Below are 13,080 nucleotides of genomic sequence, written 5' to 3'. Positions count from 1 at the left end.
TATTTTAGCCTTGGACAGTGCCAGGAGGCTGAGTTAGACAAGGCCCATTGCTTGAGGGTTGATAGCCCCAGTCAGCAGATTCAGGGCTCTGACTTGTAAGGTCCTTGGGAAGGTCTGGTCCAGGAGAGCACTAAGGGTGCTAGTAACTCCCCAGCTGTCAGCTTTTAGGGAAGACCATCCTGCCACGCCCTCAAGTTGCAGGGCCCTTTGTGGAGAAATACCCTTGGGAGCAGACAGGGGCCCAACACTGGAATCTGAGGCAGAGACCCCACCACCAAAACCCTACCACCAGACCAACGAAGTGCCTCAGAAAGGCTCCAAACCTCTGGCCCCCAAAGCCCCGGTTTCCATGGACACAAGCTTACATGCAAAGTGTGTCATGACTGTATATCCAGCTGCAGGACCAGCCCTCAGGACCAGCCCCTCCTCCACCCTTCTCTGCAGCTCCTGGTGGGGACTGTGTGCACGGGTGCTGGAGGCAGGGGCCAGTAAGGCCCCTGGGCCCCTGGGGCAGGACCAGCCACGTGGCCTCCTTGCTGGTGCTGCTGGGCTTCCAGTCTAGAAAGGCAGGAAGTCGTCCACTTCGAGGCTCAAGAAGGGACTCAGTAGGGCCCTGAGCTTCCAGACGGCGGCTCGGCTCAGCAGGGGTGGTACCAGCCCCTCGAAGGGTGCAGGGTCCACCACGTACACGTAGGCCGCTGTGCAGGCCAGCAGAGCGCCCAACAGCAGCCTCAAGGCCAGCAGCCTGCAGGTGGGCGGTGGCAATTAAGGGGTAGGGAATGCCCATGGGGATGATCCTGGGGGGACCGGGTTCTGCCCAGAGTGTGACCTACCAGAGCTGGCCCTTTAGGCCCTCGGAACATCCCAGCTGTTGCCTGCCTTTCTGTCGGGGAGGGGGTGGGTCAGAGCCTGTCCTCAGTACCTTGGGGTCCCTGGGGGAGGGCAGGTCCCTAGCCCTGAGATGCTCACAATGAACAGATTCCATTGTGGGTTAACCCAGCTGTGCCCCTGTTTCCCCTCCCTTCCCAGTGCTAATCTCTTAGAACCATTGGGCTCTAGCTCTGAGACCTGGTCCTTGAAGTCCGTTTCCCAGAATCTCCCTAGCAGGACCCTGAGTGGGGACTTACCTCCGTGCAGGACATCTGCTGCTTTCTGGCCTGAGTGCGGCAATGGGCCCTCTCCCTGTAGGAATCACACTGTCAGGACCGTGCAAGCCCTTGTTCCCAGCCTGGCACCACCCCTGCTATAGGACTGGAGATCAGAGAAGGGGCTCCACCCAGGGTCCCCACATCACCCCAGAATCTCCAGCTGAATGTCCTCCATCTGATCTAACACGCCCCGGATGTCCTTCTTGAGGTTCTAGGAGGCAGAGGAAGTGAAGCCAGCCTTCTGTCCCTCCACTGCCTCTGCCCGATGCCTCTTGTGTCCATCATCTCCACTGTGGCCCTCTGATGACCTACCAGGAGCCCAGTGGCCTGGTTGTTCAGAGCCATGTGCACCTCAGCCACACCATCCCACACCTGGGGGCAGAGAAATGGAGTCTGCACCACACTCAAGAAGCAGGGCGCAGCAGGAGCTCCCTCCCACCACAGGCCAAACAGGCACCTCAGTAATGGCCATCTTCTTCCTCTCAAAGGACAGTCGGATCTGTTGCAGCTCATTCTGGATGAGGAGGAGCAGTGTGGGCACAAGAACCTGCTCCCGGTCCCCAGGCCAAGCCCCCTCTCCCCAGGGCCCACCTGGGACTGTTGCACAAAAGACTCTTCCCCCTGGCAGAGTTGCACAGGTGCCCTGTCTTCCAGGGGCCAGGTGCTGGCTGACTCAGGGGACTGTGGGTGAGCCCCCAGGCCATGCCCAAGGCTGTGGACAGCTGGAGGTGCTGCTGCATGGGTCCGGGGCTGTGTGCATCCACTTACCCAGGCCAGGGCTGTGCAGCTTGAGTGGTCAGCACACAGAGGCAGGAACTGCTCCCCGGGCCCCAGGAGGGCTCCTAGCTGCTCCCGAAGGTCCTGGTTCTGCCTTTTCTAGGGGTTGGGGACAGAGAGATGGGGAGCACCTGTTCTGGTGGCCTGTGGGTGGGCTGGGGCAGGGGTCCTGAGGAGCAGTGTGTGCACGTTGGCCCGTGGGCTGCACTCACCAGGCTGTGGTTCTCCTGTTCCAGCTGCAGAAAGGATTGTTCGGCAGACCCCAGCCTCTGGCCCTGAAGGGGTGTGGGAGCTGTCTTGGGTGAGGCTGTGGCCCCTCCTTCCAGAGGCCAGGCTGGGCATGGGCAGGGCGTTGGGGACCCTGTCTGCCCAAGTGGCTCCTGTTCATGCCCTGGGACCAGCCCCACTCCTACCTCACTCTCCACTTCTTGTCTGGACCCTGCCGGCTCTCGAGCTCTCTGCTGTGACGTCGCTCCTTCTTCACTTGACAGAAACATCCTACGGGCCTCTCCTCCTACTCTGGATTCTCCTCCCCGTGTCCCTGGAGCTAGGAAACTTCTGGAACACTCTACTGACTGGGTGACCTGATGGGGGATCAGACAGGGCCACCTTACAAATCCCTGACAGGGCTGATCCAGGCATCCTCCATGGCTTCTTGAAACTTGGGCTGAGGGACACTGGGGGTGAGAGTGTCCGCAGGGTCCCAGGGGTTTTGGCCCTTCCATTTCTCCCTGTGACCCCTTCCTGACCCCAGGTCCAGGCTCTGGCCTGGCTGACCTGCCACTCTCTTTGAGGGCACTTTAGATGTCACTCTGGTTCACAAGTCTACCCAGGGTTACAGTCACAAAGGCCTGGGTACAGCCAAGGAGGTCACAATGGGCTGGGGCTAGGGCTGGGGCAGAAGGCAGGCTAGCGGGCCACTCCTACCTCAGTCCTGTTCCCACTGTCCCTGAAGCCCCTGAGACTACGTCTTTTCTCTGTGTGTGGAGGAAGGTTCACGGTGCCCAAAACAGTCTCAGAAGGCTGGCTCTGGAGAAAGCTGAACCCTGGGAGAAATCAAGTGTGGCAGAATGGCAGCTGCCCCCACCCCAGGGTCAAGCCTCTCGAGGTGGGGAGGGCAAGGTCATCAACACCCCACCCCACTGATTATGCCGTTGGGGCCAGTCAGGATGCCAGTAACCCTGAGCCCAGGGTTAAATCAGCCATGCTATTGTCTAAGTTTAGAAACAGGAATGGCTAACACGGGTCTAGAGTCCTTTACTCTGACTTGAGGGCTGGAATGCCACTCTGAGGATGCTCTCTGCTTCCATGAGCTTGAACCCAGTCCAGAGCCTTGAGGGCCCTCTCTGACCCGAGAGGCCCTGGCATTCCATGCTGACAGATGTCTTGCTGCTCGTCATGCTTGGTGTTTGGTGGCCAAGTGACATGCTTTATTAGCAGTGTTGGAGACACAAACAAGGCAAGCATTTCATCCCTGAGCTTCTCCTCAGCCTAGATGATTTTTTTCATTCTTAATAGTTAAAATATTTTTATTCATCTCTCTGTCTCTCTCTCTCTGTCTCTGTCTCTGTCTCTCTCTCTCTCTCTCTGCCTCTCTCTCTCTCTCTCTCTCTCTCTCTCTCTCTCTCTCTCTCTCGTGTGTGTGTGTGTGTGTGTGTGTGTGTGCGCACATTCACACAGGGTCCAGAAGAAAGTGCTGGATCCCACGAAACGAGTTACAGGTGACTGAGAGCCCCTGCTGTAAGTGCTGGGAACTGAATTCTAGTCCTCTGCAAGAGCAACAGCTGCTCTTTAACTGCTGAGCCACCTCTGCTACCCCATGGATGTCCCATCTTGGGTGGGACTGATGAAATCTCTTCTGCCTTTTCCAGTTGTTTGGAGCTCCTATATTAATTACAGGCAGATTTTGGGTCTCTTTGTGTCTTTGATATTTGTATGTCAATTCCTTTAAGTCCCAACTCTCCCTTACTTTAAAATTATTTATTTTGTGTGTACGTAACTTACTTATTTGCATTTTATGTGTATGTGTGTTTTGCCTGCTTGCATGTTCGCTGTGTGCATGCCTTGTGTCCACAGAGCCAGAAGAGAGTGTCAGACGTGATGTTCATTGTTTTGTTTGAGACAGAGCCTCCGATTGGGACCTGGAGTGCTCTGATTAAGCCAAGATATCTGGCCAGGCAGCCCTGGCCAGATTGTCAGCCGAACTGCTCTGGGATTACAAGTGTGAGCCATCACACCCAGCTCCTGACAGAGCTTCTGGGGACCAGGCACCAGTGGCAAGCGCTTTGTCACTGACTGAGCTCTCTTAGTCCTCATTTATACACAGCCTTGTGCCACCTAATGATGGGGTACGTTCTGAGGAAATTGCCAGCAGGTAATCTGTCGTTCTAAAGTATACTTATGTAAGCCTAGATGGTGCCGTTTCCTACACACCTGGGCCACGTGGGACCTGGGTGTGAGAACCCACCGCTCCTGCACTGCTGAGCGGAGCAGTGGGAGAAGGCAGAAGTGCAGAATAGGGTGTCCTCGGGAGGCGCACGGCACAAGGTGTCAGAGAACTGTTCTCATGGAACTCAGCCGCATCTTACAATAAATTAACACACACACACAAAGAACACACTAAAACAAGAGTTTCATATAGTAAAAGTGTAAGGGATTAGCATAGCCATTTATTGTCGTTTTGCAGTGTTGGCCTCTGCGCCTTGTATGTCTGCACTTTATTCATCTGTCAGTTCAGTGGGAGTTGTTCCTGCCGTCTCCGCTACAAGGGTGAGGGGTATAACAAAGCAATGCCTACAACAGAAATAGTTGATGTGAGTTTTTCATTACCACCATTTTTTTTTTAGCAGTGATGGGGATGAAACCCAGGGCTTTGCACATGATAAGCAAACATCTACCATTTGCATTTTCAGTCCTTGCTATTAGATATTGTTATGGGGCCACATGTGGCCTGTAGTTGACCAAAGTGTTAGGTGTTAGGTAGCTCATGATGGTCTCTCTCTCTCTCTCTCTCTCTCTCTATATATATATATATATATATATATGTATATATATATATATCTTAAATTTTTTATATTAATTACAGTTTATTTACTTTGTATCCCCAGTTGTAGCCCCCTCCCTCATTCCCTCTCAATCCCACCCTCCCTCCCTCATCTCCTCCCTGTCCCTCTCTAAGTCCACTGATAGAGGAGGTCCTCCTCCCCTTCCATCTAACCCTAGCTTATCAGGTCTCTTCAAGACTGGCTGCAATGTCCTTCTCTGCGGCCTAGCAAGGCTGCTCCTCCCTTGGGGGGGGGGTCAAAGAGCCAGCCACTGGGTTCATGTCAGAGACAGTCCCTCTCTCTTGGATTCTGAGCTGCCATGGGCTAACGTCTCAGCAGGGGTTCTAGGTTATCTCCATGCATGGTCCTTGGTTGGAGAATCAGTCTCAGAAAAGCCCCCTGTGCCCAGATATATTTGGTCCTTGTGGAGCTCCTGTCCTCTCCAGGTTTTACTAACTCCCCCTTCTTTCATATGATTCCCTGCACTCTGCCCAAAGTTTGGTTATGAGTCTCAGCATCTGCTTTGATACATTGCTAGGTGATGGTCTTTTTTTTTACTTTGAATTTCAGTGGTCATATTTTTTAATTGCTGAGGTGTTACTGTGGGCCCCTGGATGCCTCTTTTTTTTTCCAAAGTATCCTTTTCTCTTTTCAGGATACAATGGTTTGGGGGAAAACAGATCTTTTTCCGATTACATTTTCTCTTTCCCCTTATGGTTCTTTGGTTCTGTTTTTCTTTTGGTTTGCTCTTGAGACTTCCCAGCAGACACTATTTTAATAAAAACCTATTTGGTTTTCCTTTGTCTCTATTTATGAAGGAGTTAAGAAAGCGAATAGGTACTTTTTTTTTTTTTTTTTAACTGTAGGTCCAGGTCTGAGAAGGAAGGCCTCTTGCCACACATCTCCCTACTCCAGCTCTGATGTCTGGAATGAAGACTAGACCTAGGGAGTTTGCCAAGATAATTCTGTTGACAGCTGCCATAATCATTACTGGAGTACACACTTGCCCCCAGCTAGTCCCCAGTTCCCAGAAAATTGTATCCCTGAGTTAGCTCTGTGTCCCATCTTCAGTTTACTGAAGTCCCTTTACAGATAGATGGCCTGTCTCCTGTTGTCTTGTAGACCTGGAATGCAGACCCTCAGCAGCCACTGATACCTGTGGCAGAGGAAGCAGGGCATACCACAGTACAGCTCAGTCTGGGCCCAGCTGGCCACACTACCAGCTCTGCATTTTTCCAGGATGGGCACATCTGTACACTCTGTACAGGCAGAGGCTGGCAATCGCACAATAGGAAGAGCCCCGAGTTGCCTCAGCATGTCTGAAACTACCCAGCAGCTGCCTACTCAGGCCCCTGGAGGCTCTTCCAAGCCCCCTGCCTGTTTGTTCCTCTCTGGGGTTTCATGGTTACCAGGATATAATGGCCTCAGAGGTGGGGGCCCTTGGATTGCATTTGGAGTGAGGTGGCTGTGGTTAGGGGTGAAGGGGCCCCAGCAAAGACCCCAAGCAGCGATTGTTGGTGATGGTGTCTTCATCCTGTGTTCTGTGTCTCAAGCCTGACAAATGCCATAGATACTCAGAGACTCCTATCTTGTGTGACTACAGCAGTACTACGCAAAGGCTATAGGCTAGGGTCCTCAGGTCACAATCCAGGCGCCCGAGTTGGGCTACAGTTGCTGAGCAGCTGTGGAAGTACCAAGGGCACCCTAGATGCTCATATGCTGAGACCCTAGGGTGCCTACCTTACCCCGGAACCCCATATTCTCTGATCACCTTACCTTTGTTGGGCTGTGCTCTATCTGGAAGGCTGGTTTCTCTCAGAGCCAGACCTGAAGATATCTCCCCTCTCTCTATGGTCCTTGTATGGTCTTGAGCTCCAGAATGTCCTGGAGGGTGGGGGAGTCTGGAAGGTGAAAAGAACGGTGGGTCTGCAGCATAGCAGCCTCCCGCTTGGGGCATCAGCTGTGCTAACACGTGTTCAACACCCTGCAAATCAGGGTGTTGGGTTGGGGTGAGGGTCTGTGTGGAGCCCCCGCTCCGTGCAGGAGAAGGGGCTACGTCTGAATTGGGTGGGGGCCCCGGACTGATGCGGAGATTCAGCCACACAGAAAGTGTGGGAAACTGGAGTGTGTTGTGAAGCGCTAGAGTGGCCCTAGCCCCTGTTGCTAAGCAGCACACTTCCCTGGACACCAGTTGCCATGGCAGCCGCTTCCTGCCCATGTTGCCATGACATCCAGATGGCCTTGAGGAGCCTGGAGTGGTGGTAAGGGGCTAGCTACCCAGACACACTCATCTCTCCTTGGCTGGTGCTTAGGGGACGCTGAGAAGAGAACAGAGGAGAAAAGGTTGTGCAAGCCAGAGCTTTGCCTACAGCTGGTCTAGGATGAAGACAGGGGCCACATGGGCTGATTTTAACATTCAATGTCCCATGCTCATTTCAGGGCCAGAGTAGAACTCAGAGTCATAGAGCCACCACACCCCTGAAAGTTTCTCACTTCCGTGCTTTTACCCCAGGCTTCTGGCCCAGACTCGCCCAGGCTGTTCTCTCCACTTGCAGCCCCAGAGTACCCTGCGTAGGACTGAAGGGTCCTAGCAGGCCCTGGGTGAATGTGTCTGGGGCTTTGCAGGCATTCCTGGGACAGCCTTGGAATTGCCTTCTTTCACGTGGGAGTCAGGCCACTCCTTTCAGCTTCTTCCCAGGACTTAGGCATGAACTCATCTTTGCTCTGTAAGAAATGCAAGGTGACACTTGGCTCTGAGCCGTGGCCTTAGACCTCCCAGCTGTTCTTAGACTCATAGCCAGAGGGGCAGATAAAAGCTGAGGTGGTCTGGGGCCAAAGGGTAGGGCCTGCTCCTGGCAAGGTAGACACTTGCTTCTGAGAGCTGTGTCAGAAGCCATCCCCAGTCTGCAGGGGTGGGGTAGGGGTGCAGAACAAGAGGAGAGCTGGGTCCTGGGACCATGGTGTGGGCAAAAGAAGGCTTTAGAACTAGGCATGTTGGTTCATGCTTATGTGTGTCAGGATGGCGTAAGGCTAATGCAGGAGGATTGCCATGAGTTTGAGATCAACCTAGAATACACAATGAAATCCTGTCTCCATGCCTTTCTCCCCCAAAAAGGCCACTAGGCGGGCTGGGTTCTCGAGGTCCTTCTGGGGATTCCCAGTTTTGGAGGTTAAAGTTATGGGGGTGTGTGTGGAAGGCACACCTTGGGCTTCTCAGCGCCCAGCGTGCCCTTGGTGCTTCCAGGATGTGTGCAGTGACAGGATATTTGCTCCTGTCTCCAGGCCTCCAGGAGGTTGCTGGGCTAGAGCGAAACATGACAGCTCTGCTAAGCGGAAGAGCTCTCTCCTTCCTGAGGAGTCACATCCCTTCTCTTGTCACTTCCAGGTGGACAGTGGCATCAAGTCAGCGTAAACGACTGTTAGTCAGTACCGAGTTCCCCTTACCGGGAACCAGAATCTGGGTTCTTGTCTCTCCTGTTCTGTCCTACCTGGCCCTACTCACTGGCCTACCTGTCAGTGCAGGCAGCAACGCCAGGATGTAAACTCCCAAGGCCTGTTTCTGCATCCTGACACCAGGGCTCTCCGGTTAAAGCTGACCCTCCCTTACTGGTGCAGGCAGAGCAGCAGGATGCAGTTCTTATACTTGTCACTAGATGGCGCCTCAACCCTGCAGACCAGGCACAGGTCCCAGAGCCCGGGGCAGACAGCGGCCACTAGAAAACAGATGGAGATCCTGGGGTGGAGCGGAGGCAGAGCTTGCACCCCAACTTGGATCTGTGGTTTCCATGAGGGATCTCCATGTGGCCCCAGCTCTCGCTGGTTTGCAGTTATTCTGTTCCCCACTGCTCACTTTGAATCAACATCCTAGATTTTCCCAGCACTGTCCAGGTTTCCCCAGCCCTCCTGTGGGACAGCTCTGGATTGGCTTTCCTCTGTCACAGGCCAATCACAGCTAGGATGAGGAGTCCCCGAGCTGTGCAAGCAGGACAACTCAGGATGGTCCGGGCTAGCGTGTGGGAATGCCGTGAAAGCAGATCATTGACCCCTTGGCGGACAGTGACCCAGGAGTTCCAAGCTGTTCTCTTCTAGGAGGGTGGGGACCACCCGAAACATGATGGGCACCCAAAGCTGTGGCTCTGCCCTTGGTCTCAGGCGGAAGCCCTGGAGGCTGGGCCTAGAGTGAGCACATAGTGCCCGAGGCTGGTGACAGGCCCTCATGGTGTACACATGTTCACTTGGGGGCTGGGGCCAGGCCTTTGGGGAGGAGATTCAGGGGAGAGCCCACAGCCTATCCTGCTATTTGGCTGACCTTTATCAGGACCTTCAGCCTTGGCTCTACCCCAATCCATAGGGCTGGGCCAAAGGTCTGAGTCTTCCCTCCTGGGAAGGAATGGAGCTGTGAGGCGAGCCCAGCTCCGTCTCCAAGTAGGATGTCCCTTTCATCCAAGGACTCTATTATGCTTGTGCCCTATGCTGTGGTGCTGTGGTGGCTCCACATGGTCCCCACGGCAGGAAAGAGACAGGCTGCACGCTGCTGTATGACCACGAGACTCCTTCAGAGCCTCCAGGTGAGCCTTTGGGTGACAGAGCTTTAACAGGACGAGGGAGGCCTGAGTAGGGAAGGGGGATGCCTTTGCTAGTGTGGCACACCCAGCCCCTCAGCCTGTGTGGTAATTCCTCATTGCACTCCACACCTGTTCCACCAGAGGGCGCTGCCAAGAGGCCACCGGCCCATTACCTAGGAGGAAGTCCTGCTTTACTTGCCAGAGTACCAGGCTCCCGGTGAGTCAGTCACGCCTTTGTGTGCCTAGATAGCAAAGATGGGAAACTGTTCTTTGAGCCACCCTCCCTTCCATCTAGAGAGCAGATCATCTGTCCATGTTCGGGCCCTCAGCTCTTCTCTGGCCTCTGGTGGTGGTGGTAGGGGGCTTCTCTGTTGAGCATTGCTGGCAAGTATATAAAGTGGGATATAAACTGCCTGCACCCTGAGCCTGGAGCCTATAGCCTCTCCTCCCTCAGCCATCAAGAGCCATGCAGATTTACCTGCCAGCACCGTGCCTGCCCCCGCTGCAAGTCCCCTCATGAGCCCACAGTGCACCTGGCCACCCCCGAGTGGGAGCACCTGCAGCAGCCTCTCAGCTGCCTGACTTTGAGACGTCATTGGACCAGGTGGGCCCAGGGCTGCCTTTAACCAAAGGGAAAGTATGAAGGGTAAATTCTGGCTTCCTTATGCTGTGTCCCTCTCCTACTGTCTGGGTTTCCCCCTCTCGGGTCTTGGTCCTCACCATTCATGCACACCCTGCTCACTGTCCTCCTCAGTGGATTGCCTTCCTACCTGCTGCTGTCACCTCTGCCTGGGTCTCCAACCTTGCTTTCTTCAGCTCCCTGGGTCAGACTCCCTAGAAAGCTTCTGGGCCAGGGGTTTCAAACTTTTTTTTTTTTTTTTTTTTTGAGGGAGAATGGGCTAAAATGGTCCTTCTGCTACCTCCCACAACCTCATCCAACCAGCCAGCTGAGGATCTAGCTACCCCACCACCCACTCACCCTATGGCTAGTGGCTGCCTTCACACTCAAGCCAGCCAGGGGAAGCCACCAGGCCTCCTGGGAGGCAGCAGCATCTTCTCACTGAACCCTGTATCAGTGATAAGGGGCAGTGTCAGTGCCTCTCTCATGTGCCAGAAGCTGCAATATGAGAGAGATGTTTAATTTATCTCAGGAACTAGGCACGAGTTATAAAAATGGTAATTTCTTCGAGATTCAATTACATGTTTTCATTGTTACCCTGGTAATCAAGGAAAAGATTTTTAATGATAGGCTGGAAGATGGGACCAATCTTGGAGGGAGGATGGGGCAGTCAGGTGATTAGGGACCAGGACAATGTCTGTAGGCAAGTGGGGCCAAGCTACCTCCTGTATCAGTCCCTGCAGCTGCCTGGGTTCCTAGTCTCCCCTCCTGCCAGGGAGCCCACCTCTGCAGAATGTCAACCAGCTATCTCTGCGGCCTCTGCAGGAGCAACCAGGGGCTCCTCAGTAAGGGGCTGGAACCTGATTTTTTTTTTTCCCTAAGTGATGTCTCAGCTCTAAATAACAGCTCCAGGATTAACATTGCTGGCAGCCAATGGTACCAGGTGATTGGAAAAGGGGTTTTATGGCCTCTTGGGTAAAATTGAACTTGCATCCGACGTGTGTTTCCAAGATGGGATTTTCCTCCTTGGCAAATGAGGCACGTTCCCACTAATTACACCAGCACTCCAGGCCACACATCACACGCAGTGGACAGGCACTCATCGAGGCTGTGCCTGTGCCACCTGGAGGTCAACGGTGGCTCAGCGACAGGAGCCCGAATCTCTCCATGACCTTGCGTCTGGCTCTGGAGAAATCGGCAGTGTGGTCAGGAGAGGAGAGAGCAAGGAGTGATAAAATGAGGTAGCCTAACAGGACACGCCAGGGAAAACACATTTGAGGCTCCAAGCTTCTGGGGCTGCTTAATCTCATTGGGAACCCAAGGCCCCTCACCCATTTGAACTCAGGGTAGCGCCCTGGACGCGCTACACTGGGACCTGGAGTCTTAGGCTGATGGTGGACTGGGTACAACTTCTTCTGGGCCCTCCTACGTGGTCTCCAGGCTGTCCTAACTCTAGCTCTCTCAAACCAGTGCCAGGTTGGGCTCTACAGGAGCAGGCTCTATCTCTAGCCTGCTTTCGGGGGCTTTGGGCTTTGGTTGTCATCCTGTCACAGGGCACAGGGATGTGAAGCTACCTCTGAGTAAGCAGGGAGTGGCTCTAGGGCTTGGGTCTGAGTCTGGGGACAGAAGACAGGCCTGCTCTTTACAGAGACACAGCCACTACCACTGCCCCGCCCCAACTACTGTCACCATCAAGGGTTCACCTGGGGTTGCAGATGAGCAAGAGTGGGCTGCTACAGGCAACATTGCTGACATGCACCTTGTCACTGAAGGATGTAAAGCACCCTCTAGGGGTGCTGGGCAAATGGATTTGGGTTTTTTGTTTGCTTGTTTGTTTGTTTTTTTTGAGACAGTGTTTCTCTGTGTAGCACTTGGCTGTCCTGGAGCTCACTCTGCAGACCAGGCTGCCTTCTAACTCAGAGAGCTGACTGCCTCTGCCTCCCAAATGCTGGGATTAAAGGTGAGCACCACCACTGCCTGGCTCCCTGCAAAGTCTGACTACTAGCTTCCAGTGAACCTGACAGGAGGAAGAGGAGGGATGGCTCCCAAGTGTTCTGAAAGGGGACCTTCCCCAGAAAAATTACCTTCCATTTGCTTGCAGTAAATATTAGCCTATTTTTCCCCTTTCCAATAATTCCACTAATTTTTAACCAAGATTAAATATTCTTTCTAAGCTCAAGATACACTAACTGCCCTGTCTTAATCCATCAGAGCTCTGTTCTTCCTATTAGCAGGGAAAGGCCCAGCCATTCTGGGAGGCAGAGAATGAGCTTGTCTGGGATGCTGAGTCTTTGGCAAATCCGTCTTTACCATCGCTGCTGTGGCCATGAACATGATTACTGTACCACCGCGAACCTCCATCACTTCCAGCACTGTCATAATCTCCATCATCATCACCATCATCACTTGCACACAATTTCTACCAGTCTTACCACCAGCATCACCATCACTTTGTTGTTGTTAGATACAGTCTGTCTGTGTAGCTCTGGCTCTCCTGAACTTGAACTCACTCTGTAGACTAGATTGGCCTTGAACTCAGATCATCCTGCCTCTGCTTCCGGAATTCTTGGCTTAAATTCATGCACCACCATACACAATTTACCTCCATCACCACCACCACGACCATCATCACCACCATCATTACCATTATCATAAGCACATCACCATCATCATCACTATCGTCATCACCGCTATGGCCACCATCACCATCGTGATTGGCATCATCGTCACATTCACCCCCATACCACCAGCCATCACCGCCACTGTCATCACACCACAACACTGTCATCACCACAATCACCACCACCACAATACCATTCCTCACAAATCACCACTGCCACCACCATCTCTGTCATCACCACCTTCACCACGTCTCTGTCTAACTACTGTTTCCTCCACCACTACCCACTACCCCCACCCCTGCTTTC

At 53.5% G+C, this 13,080-nt stretch overlaps 1 protein-coding gene across 1 annotated transcript; it reads right to left on the bottom strand.

Moving 5' to 3' along the window:
- Positions 1-558: 558 nt before the first annotated feature.
- Positions 559-2,650, bottom strand: Ccdc188 (coiled-coil domain containing 188). Its single transcript, XM_021645191.2, has 9 exons — positions 2,138-2,650; positions 1,917-2,024; positions 1,740-1,829; positions 1,606-1,662; positions 1,461-1,520; positions 1,295-1,359; positions 1,128-1,182; positions 834-883; positions 559-745 (listed from the first exon to the last, which is right to left on the bottom strand). The coding sequence occupies exons 1-9, from the start codon at positions 2,648-2,650 to the stop codon at positions 559-561; spliced, it is 1,185 nt and encodes a 394-aa protein (XP_021500866.2).
- Between the last annotated feature and the right edge of the window lie 10,430 nt (positions 2,651-13,080).

The sequence above is a fragment of the Meriones unguiculatus genome, chromosome 17 (assembly GCF_030254825.1).
Source record: "Meriones unguiculatus strain TT.TT164.6M chromosome 17, Bangor_MerUng_6.1, whole genome shotgun sequence".
In the NCBI taxonomy this organism is placed as follows: Eukaryota; Metazoa; Chordata; class Mammalia; order Rodentia; family Muridae; genus Meriones; species Meriones unguiculatus.
Note: the sequence above shows the minus strand (reverse complement) of the source record. Positions and strands in the feature narration are given on the sequence as shown.